Consider the following 20,441-nt stretch of genomic DNA (forward strand, 5'->3'; position numbering starts at 1 on the left):
TTGTCCAATTTGTATACATTTATTTGTATCTTTTTTCGACATGTTTTGAAGCAAAATCATAAAAAAAAACATCATTTTACGCCCTAGGCAGTAAAACAGTATAAAATTCAAATCATTAAAATAATAAATACTTTATTTTGCAAATACTCCGAATTCAACGTCAGTTTACTGATAGTTCGGTAAACACAGTGAATAAATGAAGTTCGGTGATGAATCGCTTCATGTCCGCCCACGTCCAAGCGGATAGACGTTGTTTGAGGTTAAGTGAGTGATGACGGCACAACGCAAGCCGATTAATCAATCAACTCAGACCGGATCAATATGTATCTCCCGTCTATCGCTATTTTAGCTGATTTTAAAAAATTGATAAAAATTTCTCTGACCAAAAAGTAAATAGGTACAATAGAACAATGTATGCAACCAACATAACAATAATATTTACGTATTTTCATATTCATGTAGATTTGTTGATGATAAATAGTCGCATGTTTAGGTTTCGCAATGTGACGGCTAATTAAACACGCGTTATCTAATTTCGCGTGGCATTGATTGATTATTGCCGGGAGGAGTGATGGGAATGTTGTGAATATGCACGCGCAGCAGGTGTGCGTCTTCAAGACGTTACGGATAGGGCTTGTTATGTATCGTGTTCTGCGACGCCTTAGCTCGTGTTGCAATCTAAATTTAATTACAGGATTAGTACGCTGGTGAATTAACGCGGAGGTACGGATCGATTTCGAAACTATTCGCAAACATCTCGTGATTAAAATTAATATTAAACTAATATTTGCGGGAATTTGATTTAACAATTTAGTTGTGTTTATTTTAGAAATGAATTTATTGACTTGGCGCAGTTTTATGTCAGGTTAAAGAGGGAATATGTTGGATTATTCCGGGTGCTATTCTCTGCGGTGCAATAAAATCGCTTTGACGGCTCGGAAGTAAAATTAAACTTTGCTATCCAGTCGAGGGTAATTTAACTATCTATGGGGGGTGGAATATGTGTGACACGGGACGTTTTTGTTGAATTACTCTGCGTTTAACGATCGTTATTCAAAGCTGATTTTATATTTTATTTGTTTAAATTCTGATGTATTATATTTTAGAGACGCGACGTAGTTTTTATTTTACTATCAGTATTTAGTTATCTCTATTTGAGGAGTTATTAAGCTTTTTACAACTTTTCAAGCATACAAGCTTTTTTACTCTTTTCACATTTAAAATACGAAACTGCAAATAAAATACCGGTATAAATTTTGTGGTGGAAAAATACCGGTATTTGACCACTAATGTTTATTAATATTTGTACTAGGCCTATGAATTTTAAATTCAATACCGGTATCACCGGTAATTAGGGAAACTGGTATTTTGAGGCAGATACGGTGTCCTCCGATAATGTTTGAATGAAAATACCGATATACCGATAATAATCGTACCGTATCACTTTAGTGGTATTTGTTTACAAATGTTTGTTATTGTAAACTTATAAGGGTTTCAAAGGTTTCTATCCACGTGCAACCTTAGTAAAAACCTGTATTATAAGTAAATTGACTATAAATATTTTTATATGAAGGTCAGAGTAGATGACTGGTGGATAGAGTACTCGTAGATAAAAATGTCTGCTGAATAAACTACGACAACTAGGTGGAACGGATACATAGTGCTCACATCATGGAGAGTTGTCTTTATGGCTCGTAAAACTTTTATTCACGTTATAATTTTCTTGCACTATTGCGCCCTCCTATCGACTCATGTTCAACCGCACACATCCTGCAGGTATCTTTATTTCAACATTTTAGATCTTCGCTTTTTATCATATAGGTAAATTCACCTATTTTTTATTTGAATCTTTTTTAGTATTTACGTAGAAATACATAAAAAAGTGAGGTTAGAATTTTCTTCCAGGGTGAAAGAATTAATGTTTTGAGGATAGAAATGTTAAAGAATATTTGGTTTGGTTAATATTAAAGGAAATACTAACGATAACTTCTAACCAAACGGGAAATTGGATCATCAGAGGCAATTGCGAATCCCGGAAATTTGCAATTTTCCATATTTTCATATTGCACCATCGACGACCGGTAATCGAGGGTAATTTGTGTTCGTGTACACTTGGGACTAATGAAAAAAATGTTTCAATATGAATCTTTCATATGTTAGGTAACAAATTTCGCTGAGAATATGTTTTGCGTTCATAATCCAATAACATGTTGATTATAACCTGATTGATATCGACACTTTGAAGACGATCAAAAGCACCAAAAGCCGATGTAATATCCCCACACGTCGGAAACATGTTCCCGACTTTGAGTAAGCCCTCGAAATCTAAATGCCAAACCAGCCGAACGTCCCTTTTCTAACCTATTGGTGTCTAAGGTGTCTACCTTTACTTCTGCTGATCGTGCTGATGCGTCGCCGTGTACGAAATGCGAACCCTGAGCCTAATTTGCATTTGATCCCGGTGCTGGTCCACAGAAGGAAAAAGGAAAGCGTCTAGAGACAAGGCAGAGTCGCCGACGTCATTGGTGTTTCTCTTTGTTCAAGCTGCTGCCTCCGGCGAGCACATCTTTGTTCTCTCATGCACTACTTTTGGCGAAATTGTCGGCTTCGATACATTCGCAATTTGCGTACCGCATATGCGACATCACCACATTTTCCTCGATTCCCTTGGGTGGTTGAAGCGAGGATCTGTTCTAGTACTCCCGGAAGGATGTTTTATTCTTACATTTACGAAAGCTTTTCAGGTTAGGTTGGAGTAAAAGTTTTTCCGAGTATATTCGAAAAGTTTTACGATCTAAATCAGTTTTATTAACTCGACTTGGTTTAAATTTCCAATGTTAATATTGTACTTTTATTGTTTCAGCAATTCTAAAATCGCTCTGCCAAGAGTTTCTATCCTTCAACGTGTCCGCCATCTTGTACCTGATGAACTACGAACAATACGGACGCAGCACTGCATCTGCTCAGTACTTCCTGCAATTGGCAGGTTACCTAGGCATACCGGTGATAGCGTGGAACGCTGATAATTCCGGTCTGGAAAGACGCGCTTCTCAATCTTCACTGCAACTGCAACTAGCGCCATCTTTAGAACATCAAACCGCAGCCATGTTGAGCATCTTAGAACGCTACAAATGGCATCAATTCTCCGTCGTTACAAGCCTCATCGCCGGTCACGATGACTTCATCCAAGCTGTGCGTGAACGCGTTTCAGCAATGCAGGTATATATTATATTTAGTATCTCTGGCTTTATTTTATGTCGGTTAAAGTGTGGCCAATGTTTAACATGTGTGCGAAAACATTAAAAGCGAAATGAAAGTGCGATAACTCAATTTTCCTATCGCACTGAGTGCGCAAAATGAGTTATGATTTTGCGGTGCGTGCGCTGTGCATAAAAGCGCCGGATGAAATATATCGCGGTCGGGGTGAAAGTACCCCGCGGACGGAGGCGGCGAAGGGAAATTCACATTGTAGCCGCATCTCGCGCCGAGCGCGAATACAATAGTTGTGGCTTTCTTCGTCGTGGGCCAAATAAATAGTGAATAATGTTGGGGGTGGTGAAATGGCTTGGAAACATCAGAGTTGTATCATGATCTTAATATTTTCAAGAAATTTTATGTTAGGTATTAAACGATGAAAGTCGTCAAATTTTAAGAAGTTTATTTATAGTTAAATTTTACGACATAAATCCACTTCTTTTCGAAAATGTAATCCATAACTTGTTTTTATGAATTTTACTGTTATTCAAAACTCCAATTATAGCCGCAAACCGGAATAACAAGCAAAAACAGCGAAATTATTTCTAAATATTTATAGTCAACTCAACCACACATTTTGTTTATTGATTTGCGGACGGGTTTCCATGCAGTCAAACGTTTCTGTTTGATGCTTTCAATCGTTCCCTACACCATGCTTCTTTTCATCTCTTCACCGAGTTGCAGTAAGCACTGTGACTCCAAGCAGAATAAATCAGTGAAGAGCGGAAAACCGGAAAAGCAAATCATTCTTTTTCGCGCTTGAGCGCACTTTACTCTCGCGGTACAAACGTGATCATGAAAAAATCATTCATCAAAGAACATGATTGAAATAGTACGACAAATGACAGCTGTTGGCATAAATGCATAAATAAATACATAAAACTAGGTTATGTCAAATACAAATATAAATATTCACATGGAAAATGTTTTGTTAAAATGCATTTCAAATCTAAACATACCTACCTCAAGTATAAACCCTTGGAAAACTAGACGTTGTTGTGTGTTGTAAAAAAATATGTTCAGTGGAAATTCGTGAAATGTGTGCAAAGTGCTTGAAAAATATCGCGCCATTCTCGACGTCAAGCAGTATTTGCATTTTATGCATTCTAGCGTTAGGCACTTTACACGCACAATTCACATCTCGCCAAATATTAGAACACAAAATACATGTCAGCTTCTTAATGCTAGTGCTCTCAGAATATGATGTTAACTCAACAAATACGAACAATGTTTGCATGCAATAACATGGATCTGAAATTGAACGCACTGAACACGAACAAAATACGAGTATAGAATTATATTTACTTAATAAACGTTTGTAAATTATAACGATGGGCAAGCTCAGTGAGTTGAACAAGCGTTATTCGTTCACAATGAATAAAAATATGATCAATGGAAATGAGGCAATGCGTAGTTAATTTCGAACGCGTCCGATATTAATTTTATACGCTCCACGGATGACCTGGATGCGAATTTTGTGCTGTCAAGGACTTATTGATTTCGACAGGAAATGTTGCACATTTTTGGTGCAAAAGTTAGTTGTATTTCAATTGTAAACATTGTTTTTCCATGCTATGGTGACCATTAACACGCAATTATTGAAATATCATTTCAATGGATTTATTTATTTTCGTTTTCATTAATACCACGATTGTCTATTTCAATTTCGTAAATTGAAACAATGGATTGGTTTATTTCATTTTAACTTTTATTTTATTTAATTTGAAACTGGAAATATAAAATAATTAATCAATGAATTCATCAATTTGCTGAACTTTGATGATTTTGTTAATTCATGCAGTGTTGATGTGATAACATTGCTAACAACAAACAATTTGTTGTAACATTTTTAGTTAAAATAACATTTTAGTTATTTTTTTCTGTCTAGACGCAAAGAAAATGAATTTTAATAATTTTAATCTTGGATAATATTTTTTTAATGCAACTTTTAAATTATGTACATATTTTTAGCCAGAGGTTGTGTGTACAGTCCGTACCTATTAGATCCTAATGTAATTTGCAATTTGTTTCGTTGGGTTAGTTCATCTGTTTCGCGTTTTTCACATTGTCGTCCTTGACAGGCGCAGCAGCCTTTGCTGCTGGTAATTATATTTTCGTTGTTGCGTGCCATTGTGTCGTCCTGCGAGGACCGGCTTCCCATTTTCTCTGGCGGCGCGCCGAGCGAGAAAAGCCTCCGATTTAATTAAACTTCCACGACGAAGAGCCAAGTTGCGCTCCTCCTATTATTAGACTATACAATATTGACGTTAACAGCACAATATTATCATAATTGTGTAATTATATCGCATAAGAACGTACAAAACAGTGCGTTACGCCATGCTTGGAAATTATTTTAATATAGCGGATAGAAAAGTCGAAGTTTTAGTATGACGTCAGTTTGTTTTCTGCCCCTTTTTGTGTTTTTGTGGATTTGCCTGGTTTGCGTCGGTTTGTCCTGGCAGCAGTTGGGAAAATTACCTAAATAAACGCGGACGTTCCTGGTGCTCCTGCAGCTCCTGCCACAAAGTGCTCCCTTGGCGCGCAACATCGGTCGTCTCTTCGGCCGCATTTTGTTTGCTGCTTTTTATCATTTTCTTTCGCCCTCGAGCACACCGCGTCCACATACCGGCAATGTTTGCGCTTTATGTCGTCCCACTCATCCGCAGGACGAACATCGAACAGTCCGTCTATATGTGTGTCCTATTCTTGAATTTCTCCTCGGTGTACAATTAAGTTTTTATCGTTGCTTTGGCAAGTAGTTTTTATTTTTAATAAATAAATTTTAAATTTTGTGCATTTCACCGAATGACGCACATTAATTTGGATAAAAATTGAAGTTGTTTGTGACGAATAAATTGCGCATCACCTTGGGGAGGAAGAAGGGCTTATTAAACGGGAAAATGAAAACACGCCGACACTTTGAAGACGCTCGTTATTCTCATTATTCGCATTAGTCCTGCAATTTGACGACTCATTCAGCAAGATGCGAATATTATTCCAATGAGAGACCTGTGACGCGCGTAAACACCTTTTGAAATTAAATAATCTTGTAGCAAGAAGTAAACAATTATTTAAAAATGCAAAGAGAAAAAATAACAGACAAAATTTACAATCAAAATACTTCAAGTGAGAGACTATTATCAAGGTTATCTATTACACTTCGGAACACACACAGCAAGTACTTGAAAAGTCCTGGTAAAGAAGAGTGAATTTGGCAGTTTTCTTTTTGTCCTCTTTCTAAATATATATTCTACAAACCAGCCACAGACATAGCCAAAACTCTTTCCACTCTACTCGTACTCATGCTCTTGTTTTACTTTACCTCTGCTGCGTTTTGGTATTGGCACAACTCGTACCAGCATCGATCCGAAGCGCACTGGAATGGGAATTCAATTTTCCATATCTGCAGTAATAGAGTAACTCGGCGCAAAACGCTGCGCTGCCGGCGAAAACGAGGCAAAGAGAAAACTAGCGCTAGTCCTCCTCGAACAAGGAGGTTATACCGAAATTGCACGCGAAGACGACATGGCATATTGCCATCATTGGCCAGGATGTCATGGCAGACACTTCATCATTGCGCACGCGACATGCAATTTGGGAATCAAAACGTTACCGTACATATTCCACCCAATCCCTTTTCTCGACAGCGAAGGCTTTAAATTAATTTTTCGGATTGGATCATAAATCATCCAAAGTGAATCAATTTTTAACCGAGGAGATAAAACGTAAAACGCGACTAAAGTGGTTCGATTATGTATTTACATTTATTTTTAGAGTTAAATGGATTGTTTTAAGCATGGAAGAAAATTTGTAATTTATTGCTTAGGCAGTGAAGTATAAATTCTAAAAAAAAGCATTTGACTTTACAAAAATTTAAAAAATAAAATAAAACACAGTTATCACTTTTTCTTTTCATCATTTCGTAATCTCTTACTTTCGGTGTAAGTAATATATACCTATCTGTTTTTTTATGAGCAAACATAAAGCCTTCCTTGTTTTTTGTTTTGCCTAGTCTCGCTTTACAATTTGCGTTAAAACTTGCCTGCGCCCCGGAACGAGACACCTTTCTAAGTGCGAAAGATGTGTCCTGTCCGCTTACGAACATAGTTTTTCCTTTCCCTTCGTCTTCTTGGAGTCTTTGAGCGACACGCTGCGACCAGCTAAGTGGAAAACTTTCGGCCGGTAAATAGAGCGCGCACAAAGAAGAAATTGTGTGGCCCCGTGCGAAATGTAAGGTTATAGTGAGAATTTACGAGAAAGGACACTTTGAAAGGATACTCCAAAAGAAGAAGTAAATTCTTTATTTTATTAAGATGGAAATCTTTTCGAAAACTCACTAGTTTACAGACTTTTCTGTAAAGAGAAAAAAAAAAGACGCTATGAATTACTCTACAATTCTGAGAAAAGGTTGTGATTATATTAAAACACTAAGCGCTTTAATAGTATGTTTGTTACTGCACGCCAGGCAACAATTTCCTTTCATTTCGTGCAATTTTGCACGTATTTCGACGCCATTGTAGCGCGCTGCAATTTTCCACCGAGATTAGGCAACCCAAAGTACCTACAGTACATTGCTAGCTCATGCACGACCACGCCCGACCACTCGGACTTATGTAAACGCCTAGAGGGTGCATCGTGCACTGTAATATCCCTTGCGAGAAACAAAAAACACGCGCAAATGCACACTATCTTCATGTCACGGTGTCACGTACAGAAACAACGATTAATCACGTAGAAAACACAAAACACTCGCTTTACGAACCCCAGCGTTGAAGATTATGGCATAATCTTCTTGATCAGATGCTCGGATTGCGAAGCGTAACAAGTAACAAGATAGTAAAAAAAATGAAGGCCGAATGTCTGCGCAAAAAGTCTCGGCGTTGGAAAGGCGCGAGATTAATTGGAAAACTTTACGTAAAGGAAATTTAATCTAAGCCGCTCGCGTAAAATGTACACAAAAACGCGCGTCGAGAGACGAAAAAGAGTTATCGAAAGTTTTCTATTTTTCGCCGGTCCGGAATCGTTTTTCCTGCGACGACAATAAATTACACGCGCAAAAAAGTAATCTAACACATTTTAAATGGCACTAGCAAAAAATTGATGAGTTTTTATCGAGTAGTTCCAATAATGATCGATAGGTGGCGCAGTAAAATACTTCATTTTCGTTCGGAAAAGAAATTCGTAAAGTTTAAATTACCCACGTCTCTCTTGAGAAGTTTGCGTCGAATCGATGCGCAAATAATTTCGACGATAATCCGTTCAATAAATCCAAATCCGTGAGTTACTACAGCGTGTTTGCATGGTGAGGTTATGTTGGAGTATGTGCTCGTGCGCCACCAGCCCGCAATGCGCATGGAGAATAACGACCTTTTCGATCGCCGAAATCGGGTCGTGTGAGCGCCGCCGCGAATTATGCGATAATCCGATCCACGATTCAAACCCCGCGGGTGATGCTGCCAACGCCCATTTTCATGATGAAGATGTCGAAATGGGAAATGCAATTGGAGACTTCCCGGTTCCAACAACCGCTTGATCAGTGATTTTGTCATTATCTCCCAACTGCAAACAATTCAGCGTAATTTGACTACCGACTAAATAAACCTAATCACAAAACACTTTTAGCTCAATGATCGCTTAAGTTTAACACTGGGTTCGAATTTAGTGCGAATGAATTGTTTTATAGAATGTCTTGGTGGATTAGTTTGGGAGAAGACAAGACGAGATCATTGTCCGCCGGGTTTTTGTTATAAATCGGCGGTGCGAATGTAATCGAATGATTTATCACGGCTGGTGTAAGAAAAGAAGAGGCTAAGGCCCAAGAGTGAGTAAGCTTACTGCGGCATCACATCTATAAACCTTATTCTAAGATTCGGCTACTGCTTTCTTCATTGTGGGGGCATTAAGGGCATTTTTAAACGTCAGAAAACATCAAAAAAGTTGAAAACAAATACTTTCACGAAAAGCTAGATTACTGACATTTATTTGACGGCAAATCATTCATACATTAAGGCTATTAACATGAAACTACTATTAATAATCGCGAAGTAAAAAAGAAAAAAATAGAATAGAAGGAAATGGGGAAACATCGCAAATCGATTACGCTAAGAATAATAAAACCGCAAATGATGAACTCTATGTTGGCAGGTTTGATCTGTTCGCGTTATTATGATGATTGAACCATTTCCGAACGATTCTCGGTCGCGTTCGACGTGAGAACACATTCTCATCATAAAATAACGAGCTGACAATGGCGGTAATGGATGGATGTTGAATAAATCCGCGTCTAATGCACGCAATGCCAAACAATCGCGCGTGTTTGGACCATTTCAATTTCTAATGCACCCGTTGATGATTTCGTAAATTATTCGTATGCCAACAACACATTTTGGTCTAATATTTCACAGTCATGCAAACAACCACAATTGCTGGTATTACTGCCATGGTACTAATAGAATATGTTTGTTTACCGACATTGCAGAGCTCTGTAAATAATTTTTTGCTGACATTGCGCTTGAAAAGCTTTTACGCGATTAAATCGACTAGTTTTGACTGGTTGATCGTAAAATATGACCATTTGAGGGTCCTTGCACCGCAGTTTAACGTAGAAAACCTTTTTTCGGGGTAAAAATATGCTGAGAACGTGCAGAATGCACCCGCGCCATGAATTCAAATTCCGCTTGACTGGTCCCTTCTAACATCCAAGACATCCGAGTTATTTCAAAAATGTCAGACGCCCAGCATTCGGGCACATCCCGCATGTAAAGCAAACGAAAATACTTAATGCTGTATTTGTTTCAGGATCGTTTTAAATTTACGATTCTAAACGCGGTGCTGGTGGCGAAGAACGGCGACCTGGCTGCGTTGGTCGACAGCGAGGCGAGAGTGATGTTGCTGTACTGCACACGTGAGGAGGCCATCGACATTCTCACCGCCGCCAGGGATTTTAAGCTCACCGGCGAAAACTACGTGTGGGTGGTGACGCAGAGCGTAATCGAGAATCCCCTTCAAGCGCCAAATCAATTTCCCATCGGTATGCTAGGTAAGTGACGCTTGTTTAACCGAAATTACTCAAACACGCTTATTTCCGGGAGCTCTACTTTATCGACATTGCTTAAATATCACATAAATCCACAACCGCAACAGGGTTTTGTTTATTGCGAGCAAAAATCTTTGGTCTTAATCCCTCTCGGCACTTTCGTAGGACGTGCATTATTTACATCGCCAGTGTGTGTATGCTTTCAGGCGTGAAACACAAATGAATACTTTATGAATTCTTCCCTTGAGAGTATCGGTAACACCCTCCTCCAAATCTTGTAGCGTGAAAAAGCAAAACATTATTGGCGTGTAAATCAATCGCAGCAAGCGCTTATAAAAAACATCTTATTTTCGAAAGCTCTTGAGAAGTGCTTTGAAAAGACTCGAGAGATAGACAGAGAGCGGTTTCGTACAAAAACCTGGTTTCGTTCTTTGTTGAGCTATCTTTTATTAATGTCTTAGCTGCTCTAATCTAATTCTAAGCCAAGCTTTTGCTGGAAGCTTTTATCTTTCCGCTTCGCTATGCTTTGAATAAGTTTCCGCGGCGCTTGCAGGCAATTTGTGTTTGTCACGATGACGTTCATCAACGTGGACCGCGACGTGGCGGGTGCATATCCGATAAAGTCACGAAGACGTCTTCTAAATGCACATCAATGGAGATATCCATTAGCGTGCAATCAGTGGCGTAAAAGCTATCACATTCAAGGTGTCAAAAAATATGAAAAGTATTCCTTAGAAATTTATTACTGAGATAAAAATACCGCGTTGAAAAATAAGAAAAATTTAGCTTTTTAGGTTATGAATTGAAAGCGACGCCATTATCTATTTTACGGAAGCGTAAAATTCTTGTACCGGTAGGCAAAAAAGTTTATATTTCGTATTATTGCGAACGTGGGTCATTACAATTCAGAAAGCGCAACGAAAAGTTGAAAATGCAAGTTTTAAGCGGCTTATAGCCTTCCATTCTCAACTTTATCTTTGCGTAACGCGTTTCACATAGCGCATTACGCCATTTTGCAATTCAAACACTTGCATTGCGGTGTATAACTTTTTGATTTGTTATGAAAACATTCATAGCCAACACAACGAATTAAAAAAGTTGAAGATTTACGAAGATTGATACGGAAAGTTAAAAATAAAAACTGAAATTATCAAAATTTACAGGTTTCTCTTTAGATAAACTAGTATAATAAAACCTCCGGCATATTTGAGCCGCTTATTTTGAAAGTGGCCTAACTCCATTTATCTTCAAATCGAGATATTGAAAGTTTTGCGTTTCAATGAATTTAAAAATATACGTATAAGATACAAAGGAGTCATACTGCTTAAGCGTATCTTAGGATGTTAAATTTACTGTTCCTGTTAAAGTAGTGGCAATTATTAAGTAAATAACGTGTGTTTCCTTATCAAGAATGGAGTTGGGCCACTTTCAAAATTAACAGCCAGATTCATTATAAAATTTGAAGATGCCCAAGTCCATTCAACATAATTTAAGATGTTTCAAATTGAAGAAAAAAACGTCTTCGTTTCACAGGCAGCTTCGTGAAGTAATACATTTTGTTTGTTAAAATCTGCTAAACCCCAAAACTTCTCAAAAATATTTTTCTTTCTTCTTCATTATAATTTTTGTGCACGCATTCCGACAACCACAATCTTTGGTTCGAAATTTTTTCATGAACAATACTTCCGGTTTAACTGCAATATCTTTTCCTGAATTCCGTTTTATCTTTCGCACTTTTTGGATATATGGTGCATCAATCTTTTCTCCATTGTTATTTGAATCTTCATCCTCTGACGAGGAATATTATTTTATAACTCTTTTTCTTATTCGCTTTTTTTAAATTATTAATTACTATTTCTTTTTCACTATCTGAACTAAGTGGTCTTCTTCGGTTCTTCCTCATGCTTGCAATAATTTCTATAATTTAATATTAAATTTTAAGTTTTATATTAATTAAACGTACAGGTTAATTAACTAACGCAATTGTCCCAAAAATGAGGTGGACTTGTAAATACTAATTAATTGAAATTACCTTCATCGCTGCTTTCCGACATTATCAATAGTAAATACCTTGATGTAACTATAAATGGAGTTAGGCCACTTTCAAACCACACGGGTCAGTTATTCAATTAATTCGGAAAACCTATGTGTAAAAAATGTACCGTATTTTCTCTGAATATAAGCAATCTGAAGTGCGTCACTGATAAATAACATGAAGTTGTACATGTAACCATGGTAACCGGCAAAAAATTGAAAAACGGAGTTAGGTCACTTTCAAAATAAGCGGCTCATTTCTCGCCGGACACAAAAGAGTGAAACCATAACTAAGCTCGTGTCGTGTGGTGGGTCTTTAGTCGTTACGGATGTTAACTACACATTGTTTGCCGATTACGTCGCTAGATAAAAGCACCAGATGGCGCTGTGTGCTATGTAAATGTCGGACTGGATGTGTCGATGGCACTAACCCCGCTGGAAGCCGCGATAATGGGTTTGTTTTATAGGTGGCGTATGGAGGCCAACGATAGAAAAACGTTAAAAGCTTACTAAGTGCCGTAAAAGTGCACGGCTGGTGCAGGATCACGCATGCATAACATCTACTCGTATGCAACTCGTGCGACGTATAAATATGAATTACTAACGACATCTATATTTTGATATATTAGATGTTTGCGTAACCCGGAAAGAAAATATTATCTTTGAAGTGATCGCATTTTCTTCTGCGCTTTCTTTTATTAATCTTCGATTAGCCTGTGTTCCAAAGCAGTTAAGCTCTAGAAAATTGCATTTTCTCACAGTTCGATTCGAAGCACTTAATTAAAATTGCAATTGATCTGTCAGCCGAGGGTTGTGCGTCCGGAATACGAACACATTCGATTTCTGCAGTGGTCTGGTTTCTTGCATTCGTTGAATATCTGCAAACGCGTTGAAATACAACGACTACGTGTTCTTGTTAGATATCCGACTATCAAGGATATCAAAGATGCGCGCACGTTGCCGAGTTGTAAATCAACGCCGTCAGCGTCTGAACGAAATAAATGAACGACAGCGACGCATGCCTGCAATCTGCATACGCGTACATAGACATAGGTAGTGGTAGCTTGCTCATATTCTGCGAATCCTGTTAGATGTATGACAAATCTTCTGCATGATCAGATTAAATTTGCTATATATGAGATACTGGGAGTAATTTTAATATTTATGAGAGTAGTATTTTATGTTTGCATTTAGAGGTATTCCTCGATTCAATCATTATATTTCTGTTACTGTAATTTACATTTAGAACAGAAAAATTAAAAAAAAAAAGAAAAAAAAATATTTTTATTACTTGCCGTAATTAACAGCAAATTTAGAAGCTTATTAAATAATTGTAGTTTAAAATTGGTGTAATTGGCATATTAAAAATGTAATACGCAAGTTAAATAAGCAAAGAATAACGCATGCGTATATGAAGCATACGCGATTTACAGAAACAAAGGATAGAACAACAAACATCAAAAACACGCAGCGCCAGCGTAAAATGAATGTACAAATTGAAAAAAATAACTGCAAAGAGGGTGGGTTCTCAACAGCAAAAGCAGAAAAAGGTCGAGGCGAGCATACCGTCCCAACGAGATTGGTTTAACATTTTTTCATTTACTTTGTTTTCAGATACTTTTCATTTTGCCGGGGCAAGTTTTGCACGAGTCAGTTTTTCCGTGATTTATCGCAACCCAGCGAAGAATATTGAATGTCAGTTTTGTTTAAATAGTTTTCTTAGGTTGTCTAAAAAAACACAATTTTTATTGGTTTAGTATAAAACAATCCTAACCAAAGTTGGGAGGTTGATGAAACAATAGCAAATTTTGATTGTTTTTTCATATTTAAAAAAATAATAATTAAAATTAAATTCTTTTAATATATAAATAATAAGGCTAATGAGTAAATTGAGGGCGGCAGAGTTGCCGCCAGCATTGCCGCCGCCGCCCTTTTTGAAAACAAGCATGCCACACCCTTTCTGGTGCACGCTCGCCAGCGCCGAACGTGTTGAGCGCGCACATCGATAGCGGTGGCGGTGGCGGCAGTGACGTTGGAGGCGGCGAGCAAAGAATGCGCCGCAGCGTCAGAACGTTGTTGCGGCGAGTCGACAACGCCAACCCGGCGGAGCGCATCTGGCCGACGAAAATAGGTCGAACATTATTTGCAAAAACCACCCCTATTCAATAAACCACCACCGTATGAAATAATTTAGCAAATATTTACCCGTACACTTACGAATTACGACACGCAAAAAGGTTTACTACTTGTTTTAGGTAACGTAACCCTTATAAAAAGTTATATGACATGGTTTTAACTTTTATAAATTTACGGTTCAATTTTTTCTCCGCCACGTATTACTTCCTGCTTTATCTCACTTTGTCAAATTTCGTTTTGATTAAGTTCAGCGAGCAATTTTTTCTGCATCTCATTTCTTATCACTACCTTCATTATTTCCCATCCAATTTCCATCAATTTGTCACCGGAGAAACATCGACGGAAGCCAAATCTACCCGCATTGCCATCACCTTTATCACCTTTATCACCCCAATCGCCGGCTCTCGGCTCTCATCTCCTTTATCAACATCTCGTCGATATAGCAAAATGAGCGAAACGAGCAAACATTTGTTTCGATGACGCAGAGTTATGCGTCACACGTTCGGCGGATGCTAACGCACTCTGTCGTCTCCACGCCGCCGCCGGCTGGTATAAACAGCGCGAACGCACGTGCAGTGACAGGACGGCGAGGTGGAAAAACAGCCGGCGGCAAGCCGCCGCACCTTTACCGCACCTTTGACGTTGACATTTTTTCTGCTTTTTTTTGGATAATGTGTTACGGGCAAATTGGAACCCTCAGACGCAGGCTAATCTGCTAGAAAAATATTTTTACGGATCATAAAATAGCATATTGAATAATGAGTGCAAAAAATGTATATTTTAAATTTACACACTCCTAGGCTGTAAAATATACATTTATTGACGATATATAAAATATATAATCTCATTATTTTATAAATTTGCATCCTTTTCACCGAGTAGATTTGCATATAAATTAATCTTACACTTTACAAAAAGCGACAAAAACTGACTGAATTAATCAGTACCCTTGGCTGATACATGATAGTCGAAAGCTAATCTAACATCTTCGCATATTAAACACAAAAAAATCAACGTTATAAATATTCAAATTGTAATTAAACGTGTAATTAAACAACCTTGTCTTTATTTCTTCTTCAGTCTGAACAAAATGGTTTCGTTTTCGAAATTAATCTATTTTACGAGCGTGGAACAAAACGCTCCGAAGAAGTTTTAATTAGTGTCAGAGAATATAAAGAAAATGTTTTAATTATTCGCAAAATATTGCGAACGAATGGCGAAATAATTAAGAATGATGTTTTCGGAAATTGTTTAGGATTTATTCCACGTCGTGATGTGCAATAAAAAGTAATCATCTCGAGTTTAAGTCGCTCTTGTTGTTGTCCTTGTTATTCTGTAAGCTAGCCGTGTCAATGACGTGAACCCTTGTGGCGTCAATGTTAATAGCATTGGGGTGGTTTTGGTCGGAAGCAAGTATAATGAACGTTTCGTGGTTGGACGCGTCGCTGGCAGGCTCTCAAGCATCAGAGGTGCGCAAGTTTTTGCTCTAATTATAATTTCAGCTTAATGTTGGCGAGCGCGTCATCGTTACACATGATGACTTTTCGTGAAAGCGGCGATTAAAACTTAACGCATTTGATTTAATTTTCGAACACACTATACAAAATTAATTACTTAATAATACACCAGCTTACCACTGATAATAATTTTCTATTATGTTATCAACTTACGCCATCTATATTTACGTAGTTCTTAATTTTCGAAATTAGATTTTCTTGAAATGAATTTTTTTGGAATGAAAAATGTGTCAGTCATCAGTGTTGATGTTTTACGCAAGCAATTAAATCCGCCATTAATTACCCGCTAACCACCCCGGAGTGTTATCTATCCTTGCTCAGAGATATAAATATTTTGTGCGTCCATGCGTATCAGAATGGGTATAACTCGGCGCGGACTTTTCCTTAATTATTTTTCGGCCGTTTCTGTTGCGCCGCATTGTGCGTGACTATAGAAATTACTCTAAATGGCAAGTAAGACAACGCGGAATTGAAATTGATGAATTCTTCGCTTGGCTGAGCGTAAACTAATTATTTTTTTGATAATACTATATATAATATAATATATTATGAGTGTATCTTTAGTCACATACCATGAAAACCTCGAAATCATATTAAATTTATATGCAACTGCAAGAACTAAATCTGCGCTATTCATTTCATCGAGTGTACAAATTGTCTCATCGCAAGATATTATATTTGCTAGTTCTAAAATTCTATATTACACAGACGAGCATTTACGTGGTATACACGTACCGGTAATGAAACGCTTTTGAAATTTACTGCAAACTCCCGACGTAAAGTTTGTGTACCGCGGCGGTTACTACTTGAACGCGTTTTATAATAATTTAGTTTCGAGTTGCGGTTGCGGTGTGAAGTGGTTAAATTACTGAAATGTTAACCCACATAACTTAAGTTTAAGTTTGCAAATTATAAGCTTTATATGTTTTTAAAACAAATTTTTTAACATTACGTCGATTAATTACTAATATATTACACAAGTTATCATGAAATTATCATGAGTGAGATCAATGGTGGTCATCATACATCAAATGTCACCTGAGTGCTTTCTAAAGCTCAAAGGCTAATCAAAACGTTTGCACGCGCACCACAAATCGCTGCTACGACTTCATTAATACGCACATAGCATGCCAGTCATTGCGGTGCGTTGCATTGCGCATTGTTCAAATTCCCCAATTATCTATTTCATTCAGCGATCCGGGCTCATTCCGTTGTCAATATGCCAATATTCGACCCAAAATATGCGGCGATCATTAATTGTGGATGACAAATTATTGCCCACTTGGCTATACGATATTAATTTGATTATAACAATAATTATCGTTTAAAATTTCTGCGTATTATAATGGAATGCAATTTTCGGCGGGGCGCTTAATGCAAATCGAGCGTATTTAATTTTCATAAATTGTTTTGCCCGGCAGTTTGGTTTTAATTTCGCTTCCACGGTATAATTTTAATTGCGCCATCTATATTTAATCACCTGCAATATATTTGCATGGATATTGACATTTGAGTTTTGGGTTGCGAATGATTTAGAATCAGCTCGGATATTGAGGTTAATTACTGATAATTTAACCCTTTCCGGAGTCTGATAGATCTTTGGTAATGATAAGCTATTATACTGATAGTTTCGCTTTTGCCAAAGGTGAGAGGCCATCGTGATTGGAGTATTTAATCAGATTTCAATTTATTTTGACGTTTCATGTTTGAATAAAAAATTCAATTAAATTTCTTTCACATTGAAACACATTCTCTGTCTTATCTGCGATCTCCTTTAATTTATCAAAATTTCAACGCTTGAAATGTGTTGTTTTTTTTTCTCGAAATACGCGAAAAGCTTTTAAGGCACAACACGTCATTGCCCCTTGAGCCAGGCGTCCAAAAAAAGACACCGTCAACCCACAGCTTGTACATTATTGATGACGCATCGCCCTGACATCACCAATCCACAACATCAAACAAGTGCGTGTCTTCACCCAAATCGAAAGCGAAAAAAAAACACGCGAGAAAGAAATCGGTCATCGACAAGACACTCTATCAACACGCGCCGCACGCTTAGTTTTTTCTTGACAGCTGTCAAAACTTGTATCTCCTAGTCGGCTTATTAATAAAAGAGCTATGCGTTGATAGATGGCGTGCCGCTACTTACTTAAATATTTATTCCATACTGAAAAACATGTTTCCGGCTTTTTTTTACTAATGCTCGACATGACTGATGTATCCATAGAAATTGATTGATGCGACTGATTGGTGTCTGCGTGTGTTTGAACACTCTAGTAGCATATATAGGTAGAGATATGCGTTGCAATTCGGGAGTTTTGGGTTTTGATTGTGATCCTGGCGGGCAATCGATGAGTTTCGTTTTAATTGAGCGCCTCCGCGCGTCGCGCAGACGAGAGTCGCTAATTAAACGGCATAATTGATTTTCCTGTGTGCTACACTTCACAGAACGCTGGAAGCGCTTGAGCAGTAAACATATGTGACATGAATTTCGCACGTACTCAACGACAACAAGTGTACACTTGAAAAAAGCATGTTATAGAGTACTTAACAACTATTGACTCATAGGTGGCGTTACATGTTTTGTACTGTTTCACGTATAAGTGTAAAAATGCTTTTGTGACTTTTTTTAATGTTTTTAACGTGATTTACATATTACGTTGTGCACTCGGTGGAAAATGGGCGCGACGTGGTGCACATTCGCGCAACTAATTAAAACTTTCCTGCGGCCAGTGTTTCTGGCATCGGAGCGCTGCTTTTATTGACTTGATTAAAGTTTTCCCTGGTGCACTTTGCACTTGCGAACTATTATATCATCATCGCAGCAAAATAAAAATATTTAGGTTAAATCAATATTTGAATTACAGTATAAGTGTCGAACACAATTTTACTAATAGTTATTTGTCTTTATCTTAATTTGCAGGTGTACATTTTGACACATCTAGTTCAAGCCTCGTAAACGAGATAACAACTGCTATCAAAGTGTACGCCTACGGCGTCGAAGACTACACCAACGATCCGAAGAATCATGGACGATCGTTGAACACACAATTGAGTTGCGAGGGTGCTGGTGCAGCACGATGGGACACCGGCGATCGCTTCTACAAATATCTGCGCAATGTCAGCGTGGAAGCTGATACCGGAAAGCCGAACGTCGAATTCACTCAGGACGGCGTTTTGAGGGCGTCGGAGTTGAAAATCATGAATTTACGCCCAGGCGTAAGCAAACAACTCGTCTGGGAAGAGGTACTATATAGAAATATATATTTTTAACTAGTTTAGTGAAATATAGATGGCACTAGTTGTGGGGTAATTTGTTTTTCGTCACGTGACTTCTGGTTATCTTCAGTTTTCACGCCGTTGCTGGCGAATATATATCCCGAAACGATTAGGATCGAAATTATAAAGCAAACCCGAGACGACTCCGGCAGTGAATTAAACAGTAATTGCGTTTGCTTAATCCTGACCCGAACGCGGATGATATGGGGCGCGACGTTTGGGTAGGTGGCGCGCGCGCGTGGGCCAAGTTAAATGGCCTGTGGAGGGCGAAAGAAACATTTGCGCTCGGCGAAAAGATAAACGGACGGCACGACGAGCCGGAACGGTCGGAATGCGGAAAATGCGGAAAATTAGCTCCGGGTCGTGCGGAACTCAAAAGCGTGTGCCACGATGTCGATAACCGACCGCGCCTGGCAGATATTTTCCAATAGCGTGTCGGCGCATATCACACGCTGACTTGCGCTTCACAAATTTTATTTACCGAAATAAAATTTCACACCCGAAATTAATAGCTACTTAATGCGCTGCTATTTGTAGTTATTCGGTGTTCATTAATCATGGCCGAGATTCAACATTTCCGTTCGTTTCGTTTTCATTTCAGTGGATCGTTTGTTGTTTTGTTGTTATACGCCTTTTTTCCACCCCGATGCGTACGCATCTATCTTGGTGACTTTACACGCTAGAGACGCTAGATGAGTTTCCTTTCCTCGCATTTCCTTCGCGTTTCCTCTCGCGAGTGTTGGAATTTTCTGTGTTTCGCGCGGCGGAGGCGTCGAGTTTGCACTTGAAGTCGAGCAGTTAGTTTCTGGCAGACGGTTTATTTCGTATCTTTACGGTAAACGCAGCAAAAGATTGATGAGAAATGAAGCGAAACGTGAAACTCGTAAAGTGTACTCGTACGCCAGCGCAATTCCAATTACAATCGTATTTTGATGCTTCCAATAGTAATAAAAAGAAATCTTACATTTTTTTGCATTACAAAGTTATAGACCAGTTTCGGTTCAAAATGAAAAAAACAATCATGAGTGCCAGACATACTTCACATTTCCTACGAGAATTTTGATTTATTATTGATGATTGAAATTCAATCAACCTTAGTTTGCACATGAACACATTTCATTAAGTAATTCTTGGTTGAAATGACTTATTTTTATATTTTCTTCTACTTGAACTTAAATTACCTT

At 38.1% G+C, this 20,441-nt stretch overlaps 1 protein-coding gene and 1 long non-coding RNA gene across 5 annotated transcripts in view; one reads left to right on the forward strand and one right to left on the reverse strand.

Annotated features, from left to right (window-relative positions):
* LOC135793666 (glutamate receptor ionotropic, NMDA 2B-like) overlaps nt 1-20,441 on the forward strand; it is a 55,630-nt gene that overhangs the window by 19,214 nt on the left and 15,975 nt on the right. For all 4 annotated transcript variants that reach the window (XR_010548684.1, XM_065304700.1, XM_065304701.1 and 1 more), the window contains exons 2-4: nt 2,864-3,219; nt 10,054-10,294; nt 18,902-19,224. Coding sequence is in view for 3 of the 4 variants with exons in the window: in XM_065304700.1 (XP_065160772.1) it covers nt 2,864-3,219; nt 10,054-10,294; nt 18,902-19,224 (920 nt within the window). In the remaining variant the exon portion in view is untranslated. The remainder of the gene's footprint in view (nt 1-2,863; nt 3,220-10,053; nt 10,295-18,901; nt 19,225-20,441) is intronic.
* On the reverse strand, nt 12,026-12,578 carry LOC135793818 (uncharacterized). Its single transcript, XR_010548723.1, has 2 exons — nt 12,324-12,578; nt 12,026-12,208 (listed from the first exon to the last, which is right to left on the reverse strand). It is a non-coding gene; the product is annotated as an uncharacterized lncRNA (long non-coding RNA).

This window comes from Atheta coriaria, unplaced genomic scaffold, assembly GCF_025399875.1.
Source record: "Atheta coriaria isolate IRGN ID8LTWV9N9 unplaced genomic scaffold, Caltech_Dcor_3.1 hic_scaffold_6_pilon, whole genome shotgun sequence".
Lineage (NCBI taxonomy): Eukaryota > Metazoa > Arthropoda > Insecta > Coleoptera > Staphylinidae > Dalotia > Dalotia coriaria.